Source organism: Brachionichthys hirsutus, chromosome 20 (assembly GCF_040956055.1).
Source record: "Brachionichthys hirsutus isolate HB-005 chromosome 20, CSIRO-AGI_Bhir_v1, whole genome shotgun sequence".
In the NCBI taxonomy this organism is placed as follows: Eukaryota; Metazoa; Chordata; class Actinopteri; order Lophiiformes; family Brachionichthyidae; genus Brachionichthys; species Brachionichthys hirsutus.
Window position 1 is genome coordinate 8,001,868 of NC_090916.1, and position 22,960 is coordinate 8,024,827.

General features: G+C 46.2%; 2 protein-coding genes across 2 annotated transcripts; both read right to left on the bottom strand.

Moving 5' to 3' along the window:
• Positions 1 to 941: 941 nt before the first annotated feature.
• Positions 942 to 3,583, bottom strand: emc7b (ER membrane protein complex subunit 7b). The gene is made up of 5 exons (XM_068753659.1): positions 3,250 to 3,583; positions 3,013 to 3,132; positions 2,766 to 2,904; positions 2,612 to 2,692; positions 942 to 2,536 (listed from the first exon to the last, which is right to left on the bottom strand). The coding sequence occupies exons 1-5, from the start codon at positions 3,480 to 3,482 to the stop codon at positions 2,384 to 2,386; spliced, it is 726 nt and encodes a 241-aa protein (XP_068609760.1). The 5' UTR covers positions 3,483 to 3,583; the 3' UTR covers positions 942 to 2,383.
• Positions 3,584 to 4,042: 459 nt separating this feature from the next.
• On the bottom strand, positions 4,043 to 7,367 carry katnbl1 (katanin p80 subunit B-like 1). The gene is made up of 9 exons (XM_068753926.1): positions 7,235 to 7,367; positions 6,587 to 6,650; positions 5,885 to 6,084; positions 5,650 to 5,765; positions 5,512 to 5,562; positions 5,340 to 5,429; positions 5,068 to 5,172; positions 4,583 to 4,676; positions 4,043 to 4,393 (listed from the first exon to the last, which is right to left on the bottom strand). The coding sequence occupies exons 3-9, from the start codon at positions 6,023 to 6,025 to the stop codon at positions 4,361 to 4,363; spliced, it is 630 nt and encodes a 209-aa protein (XP_068610027.1). The 5' UTR covers positions 6,026 to 6,084; positions 6,587 to 6,650; positions 7,235 to 7,367; the 3' UTR covers positions 4,043 to 4,360.
• Positions 7,368 to 22,960: the final 15,593 nt, after the last annotated feature.

Below are 22,960 nucleotides of genomic sequence, written 5' to 3' on the forward strand. Positions count from 1 at the left end.
GTTAGGGCGGCTCTGCAGCGTTAGAGTTGCGGCTTTTGTCCACCTTGTGGGGTTTCTCGATATGCCAGAATGTAGAATGTCCAGTCTTTGGCATGAAGTGCTGCATGTGATGTTTGTGTTAAACGTGGAAAAATCAAGGTTAGACAATAAAGGATGGGCTCAGATTACTTCCGATCTGACCTGAAGGCAAAGTAATTATGTAGAGCAACGGCTTTTCACTATGGCGTATGAAGGAGTGTCATTTTGGCAGCTCCAGGGAGAGCTGCATAAAGTCTGATATGCTGACTCGACTGATCAACATGGGTTAAAGGCTACACGTTGGATATAAGAACACGTGGAGGAGTGTGGTTAGACGAGTGGGAGCTCCTCCTCCTCGTCTTCCTCAGATGAAGATGCCAATGTGTATGACGATGATTTCGCTAGTGATGGTAAAATTATCTCTTTCTTCAGACTCCAGTGTAAGAAATAATGGGACACAATTTAGAGTTAATCAGTTTAAAAGTCCTCCACCAGCCAATAAGGTGTTTCCTCCCATTATCCCAGCTGAGAATTAATTCATAGTTTTATATCAAAGCTTTGGGAGGACGATTGTCTGTCGGTGAGCCTGGAAATGAAGCCAACACGAGGCTCCAGCTTCCTCTTCCTCCCCCTCCCCCCAGTATTGTATCCTCTGTTAATTTAATTTATTCAAAGTCCCTGACATCCAGAAACCTAAGAAAAGTACCCTTCAATTTCAAAGTGGGAACAGAAAACAGTGAGATCAATAAAATGACAATAAGTGTTTTATTAGACGCCGTATCTTTGATCCTATCCCAAGTCCCTGTTATTTACATGTCAAGCTCCATGTCTGCTTTTGCTTTACACCCTCGGGTCATTTGCCGAGTAAACACACGACATCGTTGCAGGGAACCTGTACGATTACCTCGGGTGGCTGGAGTTGAATTATCTTAAATCCATGATGGAATTTTTAAATGTTGACCACTATTTTTTTCTTTTTTTTTTTTGCTGAAGTCAACAGAAATAATCTTTTAAAGTAACAAGGACAGTGAACCTTTGTCCCCATCAGCGCCGACAGAAGGATCCATTACAGAGACAAATAGCTTTGACATAACTTCTGTATAAATGTGAAGCAAACCTCACCTTTATCCCGTCGCTCACTTCCACTTTGTGTAAGGGAAAACGTATGGTTACACATTTTAAAATAAAGAGCACAGAATATATTTCACCGATAAAGACACATCACAAATGGTTCGTGCAGATTGCTTCGTGGATTTCAGTGTTCGGTGTGCGTTTCCTCAGCTCTTGGATTCAGTATTTTTATGTTCAAGGGCTAACGTGTAAAGATTTCGGTGCGTAAACGCCGACTCTAGTTTCACGGCTGCAACAAGCTATACGAGATTGTTTCTGGATCACACTTCATGCCATTAGTCATATTGCCGTAGGAGGAAACCGCTTGGATGCATCTTCTCCGTTGTAAATTACTGCCTTTCTGTTGTGACTTCAAATGTTATCTCCCAAACTCTGTGCCTTTCTGTTCTGCCCAGAGGTAAACGTGCTTCGTGAATGAAACTGTGCTCTCTGTCAGTCTGTGCGGTTCTGTGAAAATGAATCTGTGTACTGATATAAAAATATAAACTCAAAAAGGCTGAATGATTACTTCCTTTTTTTTTTGTCAGCACGACCATCTTCCACAATTAAATCCGCTCCGGTTCGGTTCGTGTTCGTTTCACATCGTTAGTCATCACCCTCACCGGTCAGTCCGGGTCACAAAGGCGGTTTTTGGAGGTGATGAAGTCTGGTGATTTTCTATTTCCCCACCTCTAAGACCAAAACCAATAAGCTGATGCTATTTCTCGGTAGTTATATGTAACTTGTTTGTGTTTACTGGATGGTATATCCATCCAATACAACACCAATACAGTCATTATTGTCACAATTTCATGCTGCCAATAGCTCACCGAGACAGAGAACATCCCTGAATAAATGCACCATTTTTTTTTGCAACCATGCGCAGGATGAGACGTTGCTATGAAATGGATGCAGCTGGCAGGCTCGCGCTCGGTAACGTGGAAGCAGGCTGACGGGTTCGGTCTTCTCGTTGTTAAAACTTCACAGAATAATCCCCTCAAATCGGGCGGACGCTGACAGTTAGTCGATGTAGGCTAATAGCTTCTACATAGAATAAGAACTTTCTATCAGTGCAGTACAAAAAAAAAAAAGAATCCCTTTCGTGTCTTTATCATATTATAATTCAGGATGTGCTGAAAACATCTAGCAATAAAGAAAACTATACAGTAGATACACAGGGGGGGGGGAGCAAAAACAAAAAGACACAATCTTGCTTCCAAGCTTCACGGGGCAGACGGAGCAGACGCGGATGGCACTACCTCCTCTTCACCGCCGGCCTGGCGCCCTTGCTGCTGCTGCCGCCTGCCTTGCTGGAACCCTTGGAGCCAGAGAAGAACTTCGTCACGAGCTCGGACATGTCCGGAAGCTCGGGGTTGGGGCTCAGCATGTTCATGGACTGCTCAATTTCCTGTAAAAGGCAGCAGTTAAATTAAGTTTATGAAACTATTTCCAACGATAACACCGGTTATTAAGGATTCCTTACCTTTCTCATCTCCGGGTCGTTGGTGTTCACCACTTTAGGCAGCAAGACAATGATGAGGAGGGGCAGAACCATCATTATGACCTTTAGGAAAGAAAACAAACATGAAGATTCCTCAATAAACATAATAGATATTTATTGAGGAGTCTCTTCTCACCATCGGGTTCATGAGGAAGTCTGTCCAGCCCCAGGTTTCCCTCTTCATGAAGTAGCTGTGAAGGCCGCTGGCCCTGACCTGAAGAGGATACTGCTGGCGAATCACCTCGGAAGTCTTGATGTAGTTCACAAGACGCGCTCTGTGGAACGACACGCCGTTACTTTACATCTCACGTTACACAAGGCCGACGCCACATCTGCGTGTGTTTTTGTTTGTTTTTTGGCCTTACTCCATTGGAAGGGCTCACCTCATTTTGCCCTTTGATGTGATATCAACACGCACGGATTCAAATCTGTAATTAGGGCTGACAACCTCCACGACGTAGGATCCCGAGGGGACGTCGTTAACGGCGAAACTCCCGTCGGTTCTGTCGTGAGAGAGAGGCGGCTTGAGCCAACAGTGAAGGCTCTGCTAATGCTAATGCTACCTAGCTTCGAGAACATGCTAACTAGCAAGCTAGGCCACAACCAGGACTGTTTCTTACCTCAAAAAGCCAACGAATTCTTCCCCTTCCACGAGGACCCTGGCGGTAGAGACCCAGTCTTGCGTTTTGATCCCCGGAACGATCGCCCTTCCCTCGATTTTGAACCGATCTCCGTTCGGTTGCGCCGCTGCACCTGCGCCGGGCCCCGTTTCCATGTCGGTGAAACACGACACAGCGACGAAGGCAGCCTGGACGCAGACCCAGAGCAGCGACGCTTTAGCCTCGGGAAACATTCTCTCCGCGCAGAACTTAAACGAACCCTAAATATAGAAATATTTGCGTGTCAACATGTATCGTTATAGTCAAGCGCTGGCTGGAAGAGCGGAAGACTCGGTGCGATCAGCTGGCTCTGCGGGAAATGACGTCATAGAGAAAACTTTATTGCTCGGAGAATCATGACACGCTAAACATTGAATCTAGTTTGTCCTTTTAATGGGATTACTCTGCATTTTTTACTAAACGCTGTTTATTTTCCCATCTTAACCTGACTCTTTGTATTTATTAGTAGAATTAAATTAACACTTAATTTTTGACTATAAAAAAAAATGTTTCATGTCAGTCACTAATTCTCTTCAATGATCTGAAAAGTTAGTCCTCCAGGCTCGTAAGACAGTTTAATGACGCTTTGTTTAGAAAGGGAAAAGTACAAACACAAAATCCTGCAAAGCGTGTTTGACCACTTGAGGTAATTCAAGGAGGGTGCAGCGATACTATGCCTGAATACATCCGCTTACGTAAAAACAACTCCCTCTGATCCACTGCGTATACAAAAATAAATACATTTATTGTTTTTCCATAAAAATTTATTGAACGATCAAAAGCACCACTTGCTTTTACATACACTTAACAGGTCTGACTAAGCCCCTTCACAACACGGTCCACTTCAATGTGAAGCAGTCATTTGCTGCGTTTAGTTCTGCAGAACGGTCCTCAAGAGTCTCCAGCTCCAACCAGGGGAGGTGTCTGAATGGTCAGGTTCAGTCCCAGTTAGAGGTTTGAGCTCCGGTGGCGGCGCGACCCCTTCTTTGTGCCTGGCGTCTTTATCAGCTCATAGCACAGCCATGATCCAGCAGTAGTGGTCACATCGTAACGGTGCTACGTCGACAGCGTTTCAGGGCAGCTGCGACAGATAAGCCCCGATAGCCTGCAACGTGAAGCGGAGATAACAGTTAAGCGTCGTCCCGCACCGATGCCAGCAACGCTCACAGTGGACGAGGAAGGATTTCTCGTTTATTGTTTTAAGAATGGGAGCGGTTCGCCGTGCCCACCCAAAATAAACAGAGGCTGGAAACATCAAACACGCAATATGACCGAACGTTTGAATCCTTCTCACCGTCGCCAGTTCACCTGTAGATCCGGGAACCAAACATAACCGGGTTTCTTCCTTCCATAAGTCCTTCAATCGCTGCTTCATAACTTCAACATTCCTGCGATAAACAAAACGACACATTAGTATTCCGGTGTGTGTGTGTGTGTGTGTGTGTGCGTGTACACAAGACCCTGGAGGGAAGCAGGAAAACCAGAACACCGTCTCCCGCCAAGGACGAGAAAACCTCCACCCACTACAAGTCAATGAATTCAGCTGGAGACGTGTGGGACGACTTTCTACGGCATCGAGAAATGTTAATGCGACTAAAAAAGAAAAACCTAGCGAGACAAATATTGCATTTAGAACAGATGAATCCTCACTACACTTTTAATCACGCCGCTCTCTTTCCATCCGTGACCACGGGTGCATTTTGCGGGAGGAACGTAAACAGCCCACGTCAGACTGAAGAGGACCATGTTGACGGGTTTTTCTAAGCACGGGTCTCTCACCTGTCTTCTGAACGACCGTCCCGCAGTTTTTCCTCATCCTCAGAAAGTTCTGGCCACCATCTCTCGATGACCGACTGAACCCAACGCAGACCCACCGCTATGTGCCTGCAGATTAAACGCACAACGGCAGCGATGAGAATCCCGTCACGCATTTTTACCAACCCAAACACGTCTCTTCAGAATATTTGTTATCCCGATCGCCCGTGACTTCTTGAAGGACAGCAGCCAAATCACTTTCAAGTCAGCAGCGGAACTGTTCTGGTTAAACTTACTCTTCGTATTTGGCAGCAAGAATCGCTTTTACTTGGGGCATGAGTTCAACGCAGCAACCGAGGGACAAACACGGTGCTTCAGTCTGAAGGCTGGAAGGACACAGCAGCTGAGCAGCCAACATTCACTACAAATATACTGCAAGGAATTATCATCATCATCATCAGAACTCACTCCTTTGTTAAGACAGGCAAGTAGTCGACAAGCACCCCCGCGTCTTGAATCCTGGAACAGCAACAAAAAAAAAAAGCGATTAAAATCAACAATTACTACCAAAAACTACCAAATTGCAGTATCGGTCGCTGCCTTCACCTTATCAAGTAGTTCACAAATTCACTCGTGTTTCTTCTCCACAGTGTTTGAGCTACTTTCAAACGTAGACTCCTTCCGAAAAGGACGCGCATCATAGACTCATGGTCCTTTGAAAGCTAAACAGACAGACAGGCAGAGCACAGAGGAGGGGGGGATGAGAGTGCGACGCTTTTCATCAGCTCTAATGGAGAGTTTGCCGCACACACGCTGGAACCCAGACTCTATATGGGCATACCTGAAACATCACCTCAGAGAGGTCGCTGTACTCTGCCATCCTGGAGGCCTCTGCCGAGTTCACAGGGAGCCCACGCTTGTCGCCGCAGCGCACGGCCCGGACGCAATCGGAGCACGTCGGTTCATTTTCCTTGTTGGCCATTTTGTTTCGACGGGCGCCTCACTTTGCCCATGCTGTGCGCTACGCAACGGACTTGAAATCTAACAAAGGAAACATTATCATGGTTGAAAAGTCCAGCTTTAGCAAAGTCCGATTTATGATGCTCAAAGGGTGTCATAATTAGGCATTTTAAGTTTGCATACGGGAGCAGAGACGCAGCAGAAAAGATTGAATTATGAGCAAAATTCTGACTTATTTCTCTATTAGTTGTTTTTTTTCTTTTGGAGCAAAGCAGCAGAAAAAGAGGGCTCATTTCTCCAATTAGCAGTGAACAATTTAAAGTAATAATAAAAAAAAGATGCAATTTAAAATATGGAAATACATAATTTGTTTGTGAAATCCAATTTCTTTTATGTGACCAAAAACGGTGCTGAAGGAGACGCGCTAGCTTCCAGACTCTCGTTCAATGTGGCAAAAAAGCTTTAAGAAAATGTTTCAAGTGTTCTGAAAAGTTATTATATAGAGCTATAATCAAATGAAGGTTTCGAGTTGTTGCAAAAAGTGAACGAATCGAGGACTAAACAATATTTCTTTCTGAAGTACCTGCGATATTGCTGCTTGTCACTCCGCCATCTTGGATCCTCCTCGGCTGCCGTAACAAGGTGCGCTGTCGGATAAACAGTTCGGGGAGCAATTAGCTAGAAAATCCGTCCCAGCTTCGAGTTTACGGGACTCGTTTCATGGAGCGAGCAGAAAAAGTTAAGAATTCACACGCCAGCTTCTGTCGTTCGACGCTGCTGCGCGAGCGAATGTAAATTAAAAGCGAATGTTTGCAACGAGCTACACCAATTCAAAAAAATGCTACATTTAAAGTTAGCTTGCCGGCACCGAGCACTGACGTTTGCGTACAGTCACCAAAGCTAGCAGAGTTAGCAAGGCATTCATTAAAGTTACGGCAGCAAGTTGTCCGTCCTGCTACAGTACACACTTAGCCGAACCCATGTCCTCGGAGGGGATCCGCACTTCTTTAAATCCCTGAAATAAAACTTAGCACATGCTACCAGATAATGCACAACTATCGTTAGCTTCAACTGCTAGCTTTTAGCTCAACCATCAAGGATACGCGGAGCAACAAGCGTAATAAACAGGGCCCCGGATGCGAGCTAGCTAGCTAGCTAGTTAGCTCTCTCCAACTCAAGGAACATACGGCTTAATTAAAAGGTAGTTCAAAGAGTAAGTTTAAATACGAACCGATTCATGTTGTGACGCTTCAAGGCCAGGTTTGTAAATCCAACGGATTAAACTCAACACGTCCGCTGGCGTCTCACAGTTCTAAGAGTCAAATAACAATCATATTAAATACAGCGCCGGTGTGTGAGGAGGGATCGATTTGGAGAAAAAAATGAAATAAAAACGGGTGTTTAGCGACGCCTGTTGGACACGACGAATAATTCTTTAATCCCACTTGTTCTGTGGCGCTGCCTGGTGGAGAAGAAGGAGAATGAAGGAGGAGAATATAAGAAATTCCAAACCAACAGAAGAAACGCATTCGTCATCCACTGATATATTAATGTATAATTTATTCATAGATATAGATTTATTAATATATCCATTCATAAATACATTTTCTTCCACTTGTTCTGCTTTGCGGCTCACGGAAGTTGCTGGACCCTATCCCAGCTTGCTATGGGTGAGAGGCTGGGCACTCCCCGAATGCGTCGCCAACGTATCCACATAGACAAACAACCATTCACGCACACAGTCACACACTATGGACTATTTGGACGAATCAATTCACCTAAATTGAATGTTTTTGGGGGGTGGGAGGAAACCGGCGAAAACCCCACGTAGACACTGACCGGGAGAACATAACAAACTCTTCACAGATAGGATTTCTCCGTAACCACTACGCCGCCGTGAAGTCAAAAAAGAAGAGTCAAAATAAACCAAAACCAAAACTTCGACTTTATCTTAAACTTTTTGACTTCCTGTTCAAGGATGTTTTTTGTCAAATTGTATGAAAGGAAAGAGAAATAACCAAGAGCGTACTGTAGAATTGTTCCACTCCCCTTTGCAGAGGAATTAAATGCACCACGTTTGGAAACTGAAGCAAAGTAATTGTTCTGACCCTGAAGCTTTGCTCATTCAACTTTTTAAATGAGAGTATCAGTGGGAAGGAAAAGTGGAAACCGTGTTGGCCTGCCAGACCTCTAAATCAGTTTAACAACAATGAACAAATCAATCTATCACACATGCGTATCATGGTGAAATGTTTGAATCTGGGGTTTATCATGAGCTTTGAATGATAACGTTACGTCACCATTTACTTTTGAAGATATAAATTTGTAACATTTCCACATTAAAATGTCTGAAAACGCCCTTTGTTGAATGAGTTGAGTAAAGCATGACTTCGTCCTGAATCACGTCATCTGCAGCAATAAACAAAGACGACAACAACGGCCATGACCTCACCTTAAACATGTCTTTTGTTTAGTTTCTATTGAGAGATCCACAGCGGCAGGGATGACATGTGTGCATTTAAGTCACCCTAAGGATACTTTCCGTTACGACAGCACACATGCGTTCACCTGTTTATCGTCACACACCGAATCTCATTTTTTTTTCAGCGGTGATGTATTTCTTTCCATGCAGATCGTTGTCTCGCTGCGGAATCGTCTGGTCCTTTGTTCAGGATACAGCTCCCCGAGCAATTTTCCTTTAAAAAGAACCAAACAGAACAAAGGCAACAAAACATATTTACGTCTCAGCTTCTCGTTTTCCAGCGTGGTTTGTTTGAACTCGATTTCAGAGAGATACAGAATAAAACGTGCACAGGATAACATCTGAACTCTGCACAGCTCAGGTTAGCTACTTTCCCATGTTTCCAGTGTCAGATGTTCAAGTGTTTCTCCTCTCAGCAAATAAAGTGAATAAGTGTCTTTCATAAAAAAAATCTCAGACCATGTTTGGAGCTTCAAGTCCTTGAACTCGCACAGAACTCGCATCCTCTTTCTAGGAGTTCTCAAAGGGGTGACACATCCTTCGTCCTACACTTCTTTTTCCTTGAACATCTCCCTCACAAACGATTAATTTCAGCTCGAGCGGTTCTGTCGGCTCTTCTGCGAGATGAAGGAGGATAATTTCTTGGCCAGTGGAAGGCAGCAGGAGATGCGAAGGCCAAGAAACACAAGGACGCTTTTTTTTCCTTCTTTGTCTCGGAGCGTTTCTGTCGCGGTGAAAGTGGAATCTTCTCGTAATTATATTGTCTCCGTGGAGCGGTCGTTACAACAATGTAAATTTGTCTGGCACTGTCACCGCTCCTCAACTCCATTCGGCATCTCAGTGTGGCGGTGGAAACGGAACACTCCAGAAATTAGAGTGAAAACACTGAAACGTAGGACTTCCTATGAAGTACACTGAATACGTTAGTTCGGTTTGTAAAGTCCAAGCCAAAGCACAGAGAAGGAGCTCCAACAAATCTCATGTTCCTTTATTTTGGCAGTTACCTGCAATTAACTTGGCTTGAAATTGAGGCTGGGTTTTTTCTTCGTTTGTTTTTTGTTTAACTTTTTCACAGACGGCCACAAAAATGAAAATGCCTAGCGGCTTTCCTCTTGTTACCGAGAAGCCCAGCTGCGCGTACCGATCTGAACGCAACAGTTCTCGGAAATATAAATGAAAAATATACGTAGGAGGAATTTAAATCGCCGTGCTATGCTTCATTTATGTTTCATTCATAAATGTAACCGCTCTATTCAGCAAATGCAAACGTCGTCCCGTCATTAGAGGCACAAGCTATGAAACCGTGGAGGCTCCTTCCCTCTGGACCGACAACAAACAAGTAACCTAATCGTGTACTTTCATTTATTGAGAGGGGGGGGGGGACGACGACGACACGCTGCTGAACTTCCTCAGACTTCGCTCCCTAATCTGTCTTTTCCTGCCCCCCCCCCCCCCCCCCCCCCTGCCCTCACCTGCCCTGTGTAATTGTGTTGACACTACGTAAGTGTTTCCTGAGAGGTGCTTCACACACACACACACACACACAGCAGGTCTGTTCTCAGGGCAGCTCTATAATGAATCGGAGTCTCTTCCGTCGATGGCAGGACTCTCAGGAAGGGAGAGGCGGCGGCCGCTTGGACACTCCGGTCATACGACACCGGTTTGAGGATTCCTGGGGGGTGAACTTCCCTCGGGGAACTTCCAATCAACACGGCTTCTTCATCTCAGCCGAGCCCCCGTAGACGTCCGTGTCCTCCGAGGATCCCTTCATTTACCGTACGCTGTGAGTTTTTTAGTCATGGGGAGGGCCAGTAGAACACTCTGTTTTAATTTTACTTTATGTACCGTAAACGATGCCTAAGGTGCATCAGCTGTGCGCCTGAATGTTTCCATACTTTTCCATATGTGAAACAATCAAGGTCTTCAGTCGGATGAGGCTGTTTGGATTCAGATATTTATCTCACGCTCTCTCTATTCAGGCATGACTTCAGTCTCTTCTCCTCGTGGCAACAGAGACGGATTCAAAGAGGGAGAAAGGAGATGTTGGCGAGCCCAAAAACAAAATCTACATTTTAGAATCTCTGTTCCATCAGAATGTCATGTTTGGAGGAGAGGAAGATCTCTTTGAGAGAGTTCATTTCAACGCTAGATGGCAGCACATCTCTGCAGCGTATTTGCAGCTTGCCTGGTGTCTAGGGGGGGGGGGGGGGTTGCTGCCATTCACTGAGGATGTCATCAAAGATCGGTCAGTAACCTTTTTGAGTTGTGTTGCTGCCCGAGTTGTTTAGATTACAGTCGGAAATCCTTAAAGTTGCTTTACGATCCATCTCTACTCACACACAGAAGCGAGTTGCACAAACCCGCTTCCTTTTCCATCTCAACACCATCCCTTGTGGCTCCTGTTGCCTTCTTGTTTTGGTAACCCCCCCCCCCTGGGTCCCCAACACCTTACTCACCTACAGGCCCTCGACCTGACTCCCGTACAGGAGGCTGGTTGTCCCGTTCCCAGCACGCACAAATTGAGTCAATATTCCGCGGCTCTACAAAGTTGACTGTATCTGCAAATGAATAAACTTTACACAAGCGTCCCCTGAATGACTGCGTCAAAGAGTCTTTCATTTTAAAACTAGGGCAGGGAGAAGGCGCTGAAGGGAGCACACAGGTGGGAAGATATTCATTATTAACCTTCATTTTGTGTGGACGGACGGCGTGTCCTCTGCAGTTACACCAGAGCTTCATGCTGGTTGGTTCTCCGGTTTGTACTGTCAGCGCCGCCGCCAGCTACTGGTCAGAGTAGACACACGCCAAGAAGACGTGAGAATTGTCCGTTATAACGCTCTGTACGTCAACACAAGATCACGTGAAGAAGAGAGAGAGAAAAAAAAACACACTTCCTGTTCACGTTTTCTGCAGCGTGCAACGCAACGAGTTTAAAGGTCAGCCTCCAGAAACTTTTAACTCCTTTTAATCTTTGATCCTTCAAGGTTCAGCTGGATTCTTCTCCTGGTCACATGATATGACGCATCCTACGTGCGAGTTAATCATCGGGCACGAATGCCTCTTTTTGTTTTATGCTTTCCCAGAGTTGTCCAGTTGTCCGATTCGGACACGGGAACGTTTCACAGAGCAGCGGAGTTCATATTGCAATCTGTGCCCTCATTCGGTTTCCTGTTACATTTTTGGACACATTCGTCCTTTGGATTGACTTTTTCTTGCTATTTTTATTTTTTATTTTTTACAGAAAATAGTGGGAAATGTGCCTTTGAGAGTGATAACAGAGCCCAAAGTGTTCAAGAAGGAACTACGGTTAGTGGATTTATGCACTGTGGACACACTTTTAAATGCTTCATCCCTTTGATTTCAAAACTTGTGTAATAACAATGTAATAAACGTAGACTTTTAATTCCATTCAGCGTCTGACTCTGAGCGGTTGCCTAAGTCCTCGTCTCCACACCTGCGTGACGTTGTCAGGGTGAGTATTGGTTGAGAGCTGTCATTACTGGTTAGCGAATATGTAACCAGCCGCCATTCAGACGTACCTGCATCATCATCATCATCATCAGTTTCAGCCTTACAGGACGATGATCTGTCTTTCAGCTCATTGTTCTGGTCTTGACCTGTCTCCTCGTCGCTGTCCTACAGGCCTTCTGGTTCTGGTTAGTCACTAAGGTGTTTTTTTCCCCACTATTTTCATTATTGCAAGAATATCTCATGTCATGGGACTTAAACACCAGTGAATTCCTGCCTTTCGGACCCCCCCCCCCCCCCCCTGTTTGATTCTGTCTATTGATACAGAGAATTATCGAGCTATCCCAAGTATGAGAGGAATGAACGGTCAGACGTGGGCTCGTTGAAGGGCTGCTGTTCCTGCTCTGCCACTGCTTAAATGTCATTAACAACACTTTGCAGCCTGGAGTTGGTTTGTTTTACATTTTTATTTTAATTTATTTTGCAGTTTGTGCCTCGTTTATTAATAAATCTATCAAATTCCATTAATTCACCACTTATAAGCTGCTGAGGAAAAAATAGAGCAAAGCAGAATTCTTAATTCCAGTATATAAGTTTAATTATTATCAAAATTGAGAAAAAGAAATGTTATTTGATTCCTCTAAACATCACAAGATGGTCCACAGGCGGCCGGGCGAGGTGATGCAACCCTGTCAGGATCAGCCAGATGATCTTGCATCAGCTGGCAGTCAAAGGTTCTGTTTATAAAATCCACAGGCAGGGCTCTGTGTTTGGCTCCCAAGTGTTCCTCAGTGCTCCATAAATCTAAAATCTTGAATTTCCAAGGATCAAAGTTGAACTGTCCAAAATTCATTGATGGCTCCCTGGTGGAAATGAACAACTGGGCTAAAGTGTTCCGTTTTCTTACACTTGCTGAGGAGAGCTGAGGTTCAATCACCACCCAGGTGTTCCAAAAACAGGAAGGGGAATCGTTCCAGAGGCCAGTTCAAGTGATCAATTACAGTCAGGCTACACTGCAAGTCAGTCAGATCAGTGGTTTGGGGGGGGGGGCAGCTGTTTATTTAAACGGAGAAGGGTGATTGAGGCAACACACTGAGCTGGATTCAAGGGTCGGATGAAACGCAGGACGCCGGGAGAGTTGTGGAAAAGCAAGGCTGAATACGAAGGAACGCAGAGGGAAGACGGCAACATTCCTCAATGATGCCTCGTTTCCAAGTTTGTTTAATGTTGAATTAATGTTATCTCGTGTAATCAGGAGAAGCCAGACATTGAGGTACAGTAAAGGGGGCGAGCAGGAGGGTGTCGGGTGATGCAGATTTGTGCGAGTCCACTTGTACAATGGCCCTCTCTGTCCGGACCGCTCGGCCGACTATGGGCCGAAACTCCCTCACATTCCCTGCCCCCCCCCCCCTTACTACCAGATATGCTCCAGGGCTGCAGGAACGGGGGGGGGGGGGGCTCTGCATATTTCTTTTTCTCATACTTAGTCTCCTTCAGAGGAATAACAAGGCCTGTCTGCTCAAATCCAGCTTTCTTGCTGTGGATCAGCGTCCACCTCTGCTTGGTGCAGAGAATCATGGGAAGAGGACGTGTGTCCTCCCACGGCGTGACGACCGGGTCGTGGGGCATGCTCTAAGTTGTTGCTGCAATGACACAAATGCAGCAAAAGAAGCGGCGCATGTAGGACTCGGGCTCCCGATGAATCTGAACACACCCCAGCAACACCCAACCGAGGACTCTAAAGAGGCAAGACGTCCAAGGGCCTGGGGCTGTCCCACCTGGACTGACATATCACAAAACTTCCTATATAAACTATTGTGGGAGGGTATTTAATCTGGCTTTCTATTTACACAGGGTTTAAGTGTCAGCCTCCATCGGATAAGACGCTAACTCGGAAGGTTTCCACGGTTACTGCTCGATTATTAAAATGCAGATTTCCCCTCAAAGTGACGGGCAGGCCTGGACACCTCGGCTGCTCGGTATCGGGTATCGCTCGCAGGCAGCCGGACAGGAGTAGAGCTCCCTGTGGTATTTAAGGGTGGATTGGTTTTAAGGTAAATTCCTGATATGTGCTCGGCCTTGACGGGATCGTGCGTGCTCCCGGGATGTCCATCAGCGTTTATTAGCAAAGCACATGTTGATAAAGAACAGTGTGAGCACTTATAATGAGGCTGCCGGTTTAAGGCACGGCAGCGTTGAGGTGCGGCGTGTTGAGGACGGACGAATTCTGGCACCACGTCAATCAAACCTTCCGTTTGATAGAAATAAATCCCCCCCCCCCCCCCCCCCCGGGAGACCGACCTGCAGTCGACGGTGGGCTCAGACCGCTTGCCACGCAGTGAGAACCGGCCACTCGCTGGGTGTCTCTGCGATTCGACTCCTCCCCGGTTCCCGGCCGAGGTGGAGAAGAGCATTCTGGGTAAGCTTTAAGTGTGTGTGTGTGTAAATATGACATGAGCCACAGTAAATGATGCTGCTGACATGGATGCAAACACATTAAGCCTCACGGGGAAACACCTTCCACACACACACACACACACTGCTTGCTTTGCTTTAATGTGGTAAAATAAAAGTATGTCGCCTCTCGATGCGTCATCCTCCGGGCTCGAGTTGAAAGCGGTATAAAAAGGTAATAAATAATTCCTCATACAGTCTGCGACACAATAGATAATCCGCTCGACGCTAAGGCGTCGCAGAAGAAAACGCAGATTTCCAGAAAGTCAAACAGGCGTGTGCTTCTGGGCTAACTCTCGATTGAAATATAAAAAATGTCAGCAACTGACCGCTGGTCACCAGCCCATAAACACCTGGTTGAAGACACCTGTTGCTAAGGGCAACGCTTTCATTAGTATTCCTTCATTCTCACTCTTCCTCTCACACACTGCAAAAAAACACTTTACCACTGGCTACAGCACAATCACTGCTATTATATGATATTAAATGATATGATATGATATTATATGATATTTGCACTTAAGGAAGTGTAAATCAACACAAACAGGAGCTTGGATATAAACATAATCATCCCATTAGTGAATCGTGCTTCCAGCCAGGATTCCGGCCTGCGGCGTGTCACACATCTAACATCTAACGGAAAACCCTCCATCCTCCTCCTCCTCCTCCTCCATGTCGTTACGCCATCTGACCCCCCACTGGGCCGAGTCGATGCTGATCTCTAGCACCGACAATCCCTCATCTTGTCCGCAGACATCTCAGGAGGTCTCACGGTGCCACACGGGCCGTCCTGGAACATCGTCATGGTTACGCACAAAGCTGCAGTTGATGCGCGAGGGCCAGACCGCACTGGCAAAGACGGACGCTTGGCGCGAGGAGAACGACGAGCCCTGTCTTCCCTTCCACGTCGCTTGATTTCAGGATTCAATGTTAACTGTCGAGATTCCTCGAGCTAAAGGGAGAGGGGGGGGGGGGGGGGCGCTTTGGTATTCTCCTTTAGCAGTCATCCACAAATACGTCCTGTAGTTTTGAATAAAGGTCGCTGTGTTCAAATGACACTTTCCAGTCCTATTACGCATCATTTGAATTCATGTGGAAAGTTTTCCATCAAAATAGTGGCGAGAAATGCGTCGGATTCTGAGAACTGCCTCTTCGCATCTGTTCCGACGTGATGTCCGACCGTTCAACACGTGGACGATGTTGATTGATGACTTCTAGAGAGTGCTTTGGCAACTTCTCTGTTTTTGTCTCTCTTCAGACTCGCCGACGGTACATCGTGCTCCGTCCGACCGCCGTCGTATTTTATTCTCTAAATTTTATTGTCTAAACGACCAGAAACATTTGTCTCTCTCTCTCTCTCTCGCGGTGAGACACAAGAGACGACGCTGCTCGACTGCTGCACGAGGCATTACCTTGTGCTTGCTTGGACACTGATTGGTCCTGTTTTCCCAATCCCAATTTTGGGATTAGGTGCCGCTGTTGCAGAAAGTGACCAATTGCAGCCCGACCAACAGGGATTGACCAATCATATCTTAGCAACCGTAACTAGGTCTGCCAAGCTCCATGTGCAAAGCTAAACCAGGTTGCGTGTAGGTGAGACTTCGCTTGCCTGTAATGTGCAGTCTTTATGTATTTTGACCCTTCAAAATAAAAGCATATGTACGTTAGTGTGGGGATAGGCATGGTTTTACGTTTTAAAGTAAAAACAATTATTAACTCAGAGTGGAAGCTAGCTCTGCAACTGCTATTTTTGATTTATCCATACATGCAGATGATGTCAAATGCAGCCTTATGGGCGGCACGGGTTAGCAGGAGCTAGCGTAGCGCTGCCAGTTTCTCCCTTCAGCCGGTACCAAGCCCGGATAAATGCATATGTCTTTTTAATAATATCTTTATTGAGTAAGCGGAGGGGGGGGGGGGGGGGGGAAATGGCTCCTTAGCTTTACCGCACAGCCACACGCAGATTACGTTGCCATCTTATATTATTGAAATGATGATTTCTGTGCAAGGCCCAAACAGAGATTTACACGCCTATAAGCGGCGTGTAAATTTTCACCATCGGACAAACGGACAGAAGTGCTTGCATGCCAAGCTTTTAAAATCCAAGGTGAAGTTCGTTTTGTGGTGAGACGAAGCCGATTTGAATTTCAGTTCTCATGCCACACAGGACCAGACTGTTTCGGCTTTAGTGGGAGGTTTCCTGAAATATCAGAAGCAGCTGTGTTCAAATGTCCAATTTAGCAAAATGCTGTCCTGTGCGTGCTCGTTAATCTCTGCACGCAGAGGGAGGTTACACGTCGACAGGCGCCCAGGCGGGCGAAGAAAATCAAGCACTATATCAGCTCGAAGAGGTTTCTACCAGCTGGGTGTAAAAGATGGAGCCTCGGAGCTAAAACGTCCTTATTGTCGTTCCTCTGAGGTGCTGAATGGTTTCAGGAATGATTCTTACAGGCTTTGGTTGCCATGGCGTATTGGAATGGTTTGATCTGTGGCAAAAAGTTAATACCAAATAGTCAGTCTCTTAAAATTAGATTCTTGAAATGAGTCCTTTTCAGGATTTGGAAATAAGACAAATTCCTGTGCCCAATGATTCCAACTGATGCGATGAGATATCGATGGATCAGAAAATACTTTCTGAAGGACACTCATCTCCAACTTCTGCTGGTTGGGAGATTGATATAGGTGGGATGGAGCTTTAAGACCCTCCTTCCTGTCTCGGCAACAAAAGCATCCTGTGCCAAATATGGAAACCTGGTGTACAGAAGAGAGCACAATTTTTAAAAGGTTTCAGAATTCCCATTCTGCTCTCAAAGAGACGCTCACATGATCCGTGAAGTCTCGGGCCAGATCAATATAAATGTCCAGGTCTGGGCTGCTGAAAAGGCAGGAAAAAGAGTCCAGCAAATTGTGACTTCATCCATGAAATAAAGTATAATTGATCATTTTACGTTGCTCATATGTGGAGGTGGAAAAATATTATTGATTTGCCAGAGCAGGAGGTTTGATGAAGGGCTGATGCCCCGCCTTTGCGGGCTGGAGACGAGTCCCACAGAAACTTCTGGCATTTTCCCTTTCCATCTGCAGCAGCAGAGGATTGTTTGGAAGGAAAATAATGGAAAACAGCAGAAAGACTGATTTGTGGCTGGATAATGAAATGACAAATCTGCAGAAATGTGCTGTTTGAGTGACGAGTGAAATGCTGCATAAACAAGACGACCGTAAAAGGAATATTTAAAATTTGTCCCTGTGGACATTCCTTCCGTCACATTCCAACAGACGACGTTCCACTTCCAGATGACGGATGGATGGATAGATGTACACGTTCATGTGTTTACAAATCTGCTTCCGATATTTTCCACTTCTCTCTGTTTGCAAATCGTTTTGTTAAAATTCTCCCGCTTTTAGTAGCCACTAAAAAAAACAAAATAAAAGAATCACAAGAGAGAGTTTTTTCTGGATCTGAAAAATACAACCAGAATCCACATCGGCCTCTGTGGATTTCGCGTGATCCTCCGGTGGATCAATCAAATCCCGAGATTCCACAGGGAGCTGATTCCTCAGGCCTCAAGAGGAATCCCTGCTCGGGCCCTGGAAGAGGGGGCCAGCCACTCAGGAATGCACCGGAGCATCTGAGGTACAGTCGATGCCCTCGGAGCCTCCCCGGTCCCAGCAACAAGTCAGAGCCATTAGAAGCTTTATATGAAGAATTCCCACCTGCAGAGGTGTTTCCTTACCTAGTTGCATAGCTTTAGCTCTTTGTTGCACACAAACTGAAGCTGTGACCGATCCTTTCTACGACCATAATTGCCCAATTTCAAAACAAAACAGAAGACTGTGGTTACAGGTCCGAAAGGATTCAACGTCGGTCGTTGATCCACAACTCCCAGTTTTCCCGTCTGTGACAAAAAACAAATCATCAAATACAATCACAAATAGGGGAATTTTTGTTTTGTTTTTTGTTTCACAGTTTGATATTTTTTTACCTTTCCAGATTTCTATATTCAACTTTATTCAAGAGAAAGACAAAACCGCAATGGAAAGCCCCCCCCCCCCGCTGAGTGCCTGAACCTGTGGCCAGATGCACAAAGAAGAACAGCCGCACATTTTTCCTTTTCAAATTTCATTACATTGAGAAAGTGCATGATAAAGGAAAACATTTGCATTTCTAAATGCCAGCCCAAGAACTGGAAGCAGGACAGCGATGCGGACGGATCCAAGGGAAGGCAGGACTGCAGCCAAAGGCCTCAGACAAAAAACAACAAAGCCCCTCTGGAAATGTTTGTGCCTTCAACTCATCGGGCATCACTTCAGCATATGACATTTCATTACGCAACACGTGGAGGAAAACACCCAGGCTGGCTTGTGCCAAAGCAAAATGCACGCTAAGCGGTCAGAGCAGGTAAATGCAATCCAGATCTAGGGCTGGATCGGTGTTTAAAGACACGTTTCCTGAGACAAATACGTTTGAGGCAGATGACTCGGAGGCCCGGGATTGAATCCTGCCTCCCGTGCTGGGATGTGATGAAGCATCTGCTTAAAGCCGAGGGGCCAGGAAAGCGCGTAAGCCTCTTTCACAAAGGCCCCATTCTGTGGTGGAAGAGAGAGAAACAGCAACACCCAAGGAAAGAGTGACACTGGATGTCCAGGTAAACATTTCAGCGAGGCTTGCAAGTGCGTATCAGCCACTGGGGGGGCTCTTCCTCTCCTCTTCATCCCTGAATAACAGGCCGACTGTAGGGGATTTGTGTCCCAGGCGTTTGGCGCAGGTTGGTTTATTTTCCCAGTGAAAAAAAACACTCAAGGCAAAGATGAAGGCAGACGAAAGAACTGCAAAATTAAAGGACTGCATAGCTGCGAAAGCATGAAAGTGAAAAAGGTGCAGTTAGTGGCGTGTATAAAGGATTGGAAGGGAGGAGAGCCCCCCCGTGGGGCAACAAGCCAGCGAGGAACCGCAAGCGCTCCATTCGAAAACACACAGCTGTGTGTTTGACCCCCCCTTCATAAATATAGAAGGTTGGTCTCTTTACCCCTGCACTGCACCCCCCCCACTCTCATCCTGATACCTTAATGATGAATAGGGCAGAGGGCAAACACGGTGCACAGGCGTCTCTTTATGAGGCCGACGCACACCTGCAGAGGAGACACTTCGTCCATCAGGGGGAGGAGACCGGGGTCAGCATCCCGGCACGATGCATCAAGTCAGGGATCAATACAGCCGAGTATGAACGGCTGTTAATCGATTATAGATTGAAACGGTGGAAATCAGAATGAAATGAATTCCGTAGATACATTAAATGCATCCGTTATTCGGCTTCCTGATTTGGCTCCGGATCGCCTTCATATTTCTGTGGACGTAATCGTGGGTATTGATCAAGATCAATGGGTTGACAAATGTTTGACGTTAAATACATTTTCCAGTCTTCCTTCCAAATGAATGTTTCTTCTAAAATGAATCAGCCCCTGGAGGTTGCATCTTGACAGGACTCTCTGTCAAACATTTGGAATCGTCTCCGCCCTGGAGGTGAGGAAATTCCTGATCAAGCGGTCCGGAAAGGAATAACAAAGATAAATTCAATTCACAGCTAACAAGGGGGGGGGGGGGGGGGGGGGGTGGAGGGAACCGACAACACCTCCCGTTCTTTCTGAGGCCGTCTCAAAACGCTGCCTTGCTGAATGTCATATTATTCCCATTTTTATTGATTTTCCTGACAGGAAAAGTAATCAAGTCAATAGCTTCAGCATGCTTCAGCTATAAATACCAATCACATCATTTATCTGCCTTCAGAGTGGAAAAACAAGGAATAAATACAGAACGCAAGCCAAAAAAAATGACTGATACCCTTGAAAGAAAAAAGATCTCGACGGGAGGCAGGAAACGAAGAGAGAAAGGAAGAGAGGGAATGTTGTCGACGTCGGGATCCCAACATAATGGGAGCAGATCTCAGCCAATAAAAACGCAATATGACTGATTGCATATGAGCAAGCCAATTAGTTTGGAATATCATGCGATGAATGGAGGAGGAGGAATGCTCCTTGTTGAATGGACCCGTATTTTCTTTGGGGGGGGGGGGGCTTGTTCACTGCAGGAACTGTGAATGAAGACTTCTGTGAGACAGGAAGCAGATCCAAACTTATCCACATGGAAATTCGATTTGTCTTTCCCAGCACCGCTCCAATCCTCAGAACGACCTCCTATACAGGTAACAATGCGAACCTTTAGGGCTCCACAGAGAGGTTCTGTTCCGGTTCGAGGCCGGGGGGGGGCTGCTACAGAGGGGTCTTCAGTCTCCAGCTGGAGGTCCGGACCTACAGTATCTCTGGCTGTCGGCTCCTGGCAGAGCACGCAGGAACTGCTGCTGGATGTGGCTGCAGATGCGGTGAAGCCAAAGAAATCTGGGGGGTGGAGGTGGAGGTGGGGGTGTTGAAGTTTGCTGTGCGTGAAACTCTGCACATTCACTGCGGAAGGAGAGAGAAACGGCAGAGCTGGGTCAGAACAAGAACCCCAAAGAATGCGTGCAGAGGAACGGTGAACGCCCCCCCCCCCCCCCCTCACGGCTGAAGGACGAGCCGACAGCTCATTCATAAAATAAAGAAAATCCGCACACGGCTTCTTTCCTTACTTATAACGATGCGTGTGTCTTAATTATGTACAAGAAAAGCATGCAAAATGTTGAACCGCTCCAACCCGACTTATCTTTTCAGGGGCAATCAAATCGAGGACTTCCGTCGGAGATCGGTTTTGCGTAGATGTTCGAGGCTATACTCACAAAATCACGAAACACAACAAACGTGAAAGTAGAGAAACGGTTTTCTCAAATAAAGTTGAGTTGTGTGTTTATGAATCCCTCATTACTCAGAGAGCGGCGACTGTTAAATGCTGTTGAGAAGTAAACTCGTTCGCACACTGTCATGTCTGTCCTCGGGAACGCCGGGCAGGTAAATCCGGTTCCCGTTCAGACGCACTGGCTCCTCCTTTCTCTCTGCAGCTCACGGAAACTATGTTGCTGACCTTCAGCGACTGCTTTAAGTAAACATTTATTTCCAGTCCAAATTGTAAAAGCAGGTTTTCACATCTCACAACGGCGGTCCTGTCCTTATCGGCGGGGACGCTAAATGCAAGCAAACCGCATTTCAGACTTCGTACATTTCACTCAGGTGGTTTGGCGTAATTAGATTGCACATATACTGTACTGTTTGGATTCGCATTGCCCTGCTGCTGCAGATTGATGAGTCAGCAAAAAAAAAAAAAAAAAGTTCTGTTTAAACGACCTGAATTTATTCATGGCCTCCGGCAAATATCAAAGAAAGAAGATGCCAAAGAAAATAACGGTTTTAGAAATGGCTAGTAGCAATTCTGTAAAATGGGCGAGCTACAGTTTCATTGATAATAACTGCATTGATAATCAGGGTCTCTTCCACAGGGGAAATGTTGGATGCGTTTTCAGAATTCTTTCATTTTATTCGCGGACAATTAGAAACTTCTGGAAGGATGGGATTTGTTTGCCCAGCTCTTCTGGTGGGAATCCAGAATCCTGGGCGTTCTCAGACCAGCCGAGAGACGTAGGTCTTCCCCATGGCCTCCTCCTGGTGGGACATGCCCGGGGCGCCTCCCCAGGAGCTCCTCACCCTGTCTCTGAGGGTGTCCCAAGCCGGGATCTCATCCTCTCTGTCATCACTCGTCCACATGAACGGGCTAAACACCTTTAGGCTTGAGGATTTCTCCGCATCTATTTTCTAAGTACCCCCCCCAAACTGATCCTCCTAATGGGACTCTGCTGCATGTTCAAAGACGGGGATAGAGAGATTCCTCAGGACAGCGCTGACTTTACAATCCATAAGATGGCATTAGGGCGAGCAGGTGTCATCACCATTGGTTCAGGCCCCAGCAGCTGGAAAACGAGAAGGAAGAAGGGTTTCGAACATCTGACCCAAACATCTCCCTCTCGGGTTTATGAGCATCAGGAAAGCGACTGGGAGGAGCGGGGCTCTCATGCCCAAAAATACCCGCTTTGATCGCCCTCGCCAAAGCCGCCCTTGAGCTGTTTCACACACGGAGAATAGCTCTCCTCATCAAAACGTGCTTGAAAGGGGGCGAGAACACGGGGAGGCACTGTAGGTGAGAGGAAAGAGAGCGTCAGAGAGGGTCAGGCGGGGTTGGGCTGCATACGGCGTTCCTTCATGACCAAAACACGTTGACTTTTATAAATGAGATCAAGGCCCGGTCAGCGTCCGTGAGGGGGTTCTACAGGAACCGGCCGTGAGACGGCTGAGGCTGCAGTTTGGATTATTTCTCATGGTCAATGGCTATAAAATGTCTTGATTTATTGGATCGTCTTCATGCAGGTTTTTTTTTTATTATTATTATTATCACCAGAGACATTTTTCTATTCTGAAAACACAGCATCCGAAAAGGTTCGAGGATCACTGGGTCAATATTTTTCCACTTATATCTGGCTGCTTCCAAAAGCTGATGGAAAAGGAATGCATGCTTTCCTTTTTTTCAGTAAAAATGCGACAATGCACCCAACCGCGCGGTTTATATTCCCGTTGTCA

What these genes read in the sequence shown, in the direction of transcription:
- emc7b (XM_068753659.1), bottom strand. Translation starts at nt 3,482, where the DNA reads ATGTTTCCCGAGGCTAAAGCGTCGCTGCTCTGGGTCTGCGTCCAGGCT. An exon ending in GAATTCGTTGGCTTTTTGAG is followed by an intron (nt 3,133 to 3,249) that starts GTAAGAAACAGT and finishes CTCTCACGACAG; the next exon opens with AACCGACGGGAGTTTCGCCG. An exon ending in ACTTCCTCATGAACCCGATG is followed by an intron (nt 2,693 to 2,765) that starts GTGAGAAGAGAC and finishes TCTTTCCTAAAG; the next exon opens with GTCATAATGATGGTTCTGCC.
- katnbl1 (XM_068753926.1), bottom strand. Translation starts at nt 6,025, where the DNA reads ATGGCCAACAAGGAAAATGAACCGACGTGCTCCGATTGCGTCCGGGCC. An exon ending in TTTGTGAACTACTTGATAAG is followed by an intron (nt 5,563 to 5,649) that starts GTGAAGGCAGCG and finishes TTGCTGTTCCAG; the next exon opens with GATTCAAGACGCGGGGGTGC. An exon ending in CTTGCTGCCAAATACGAAGA is followed by an intron (nt 5,173 to 5,339) that starts GTAAGTTTAACC and finishes TTTAATCTGCAG; the next exon opens with GCACATAGCGGTGGGTCTGC.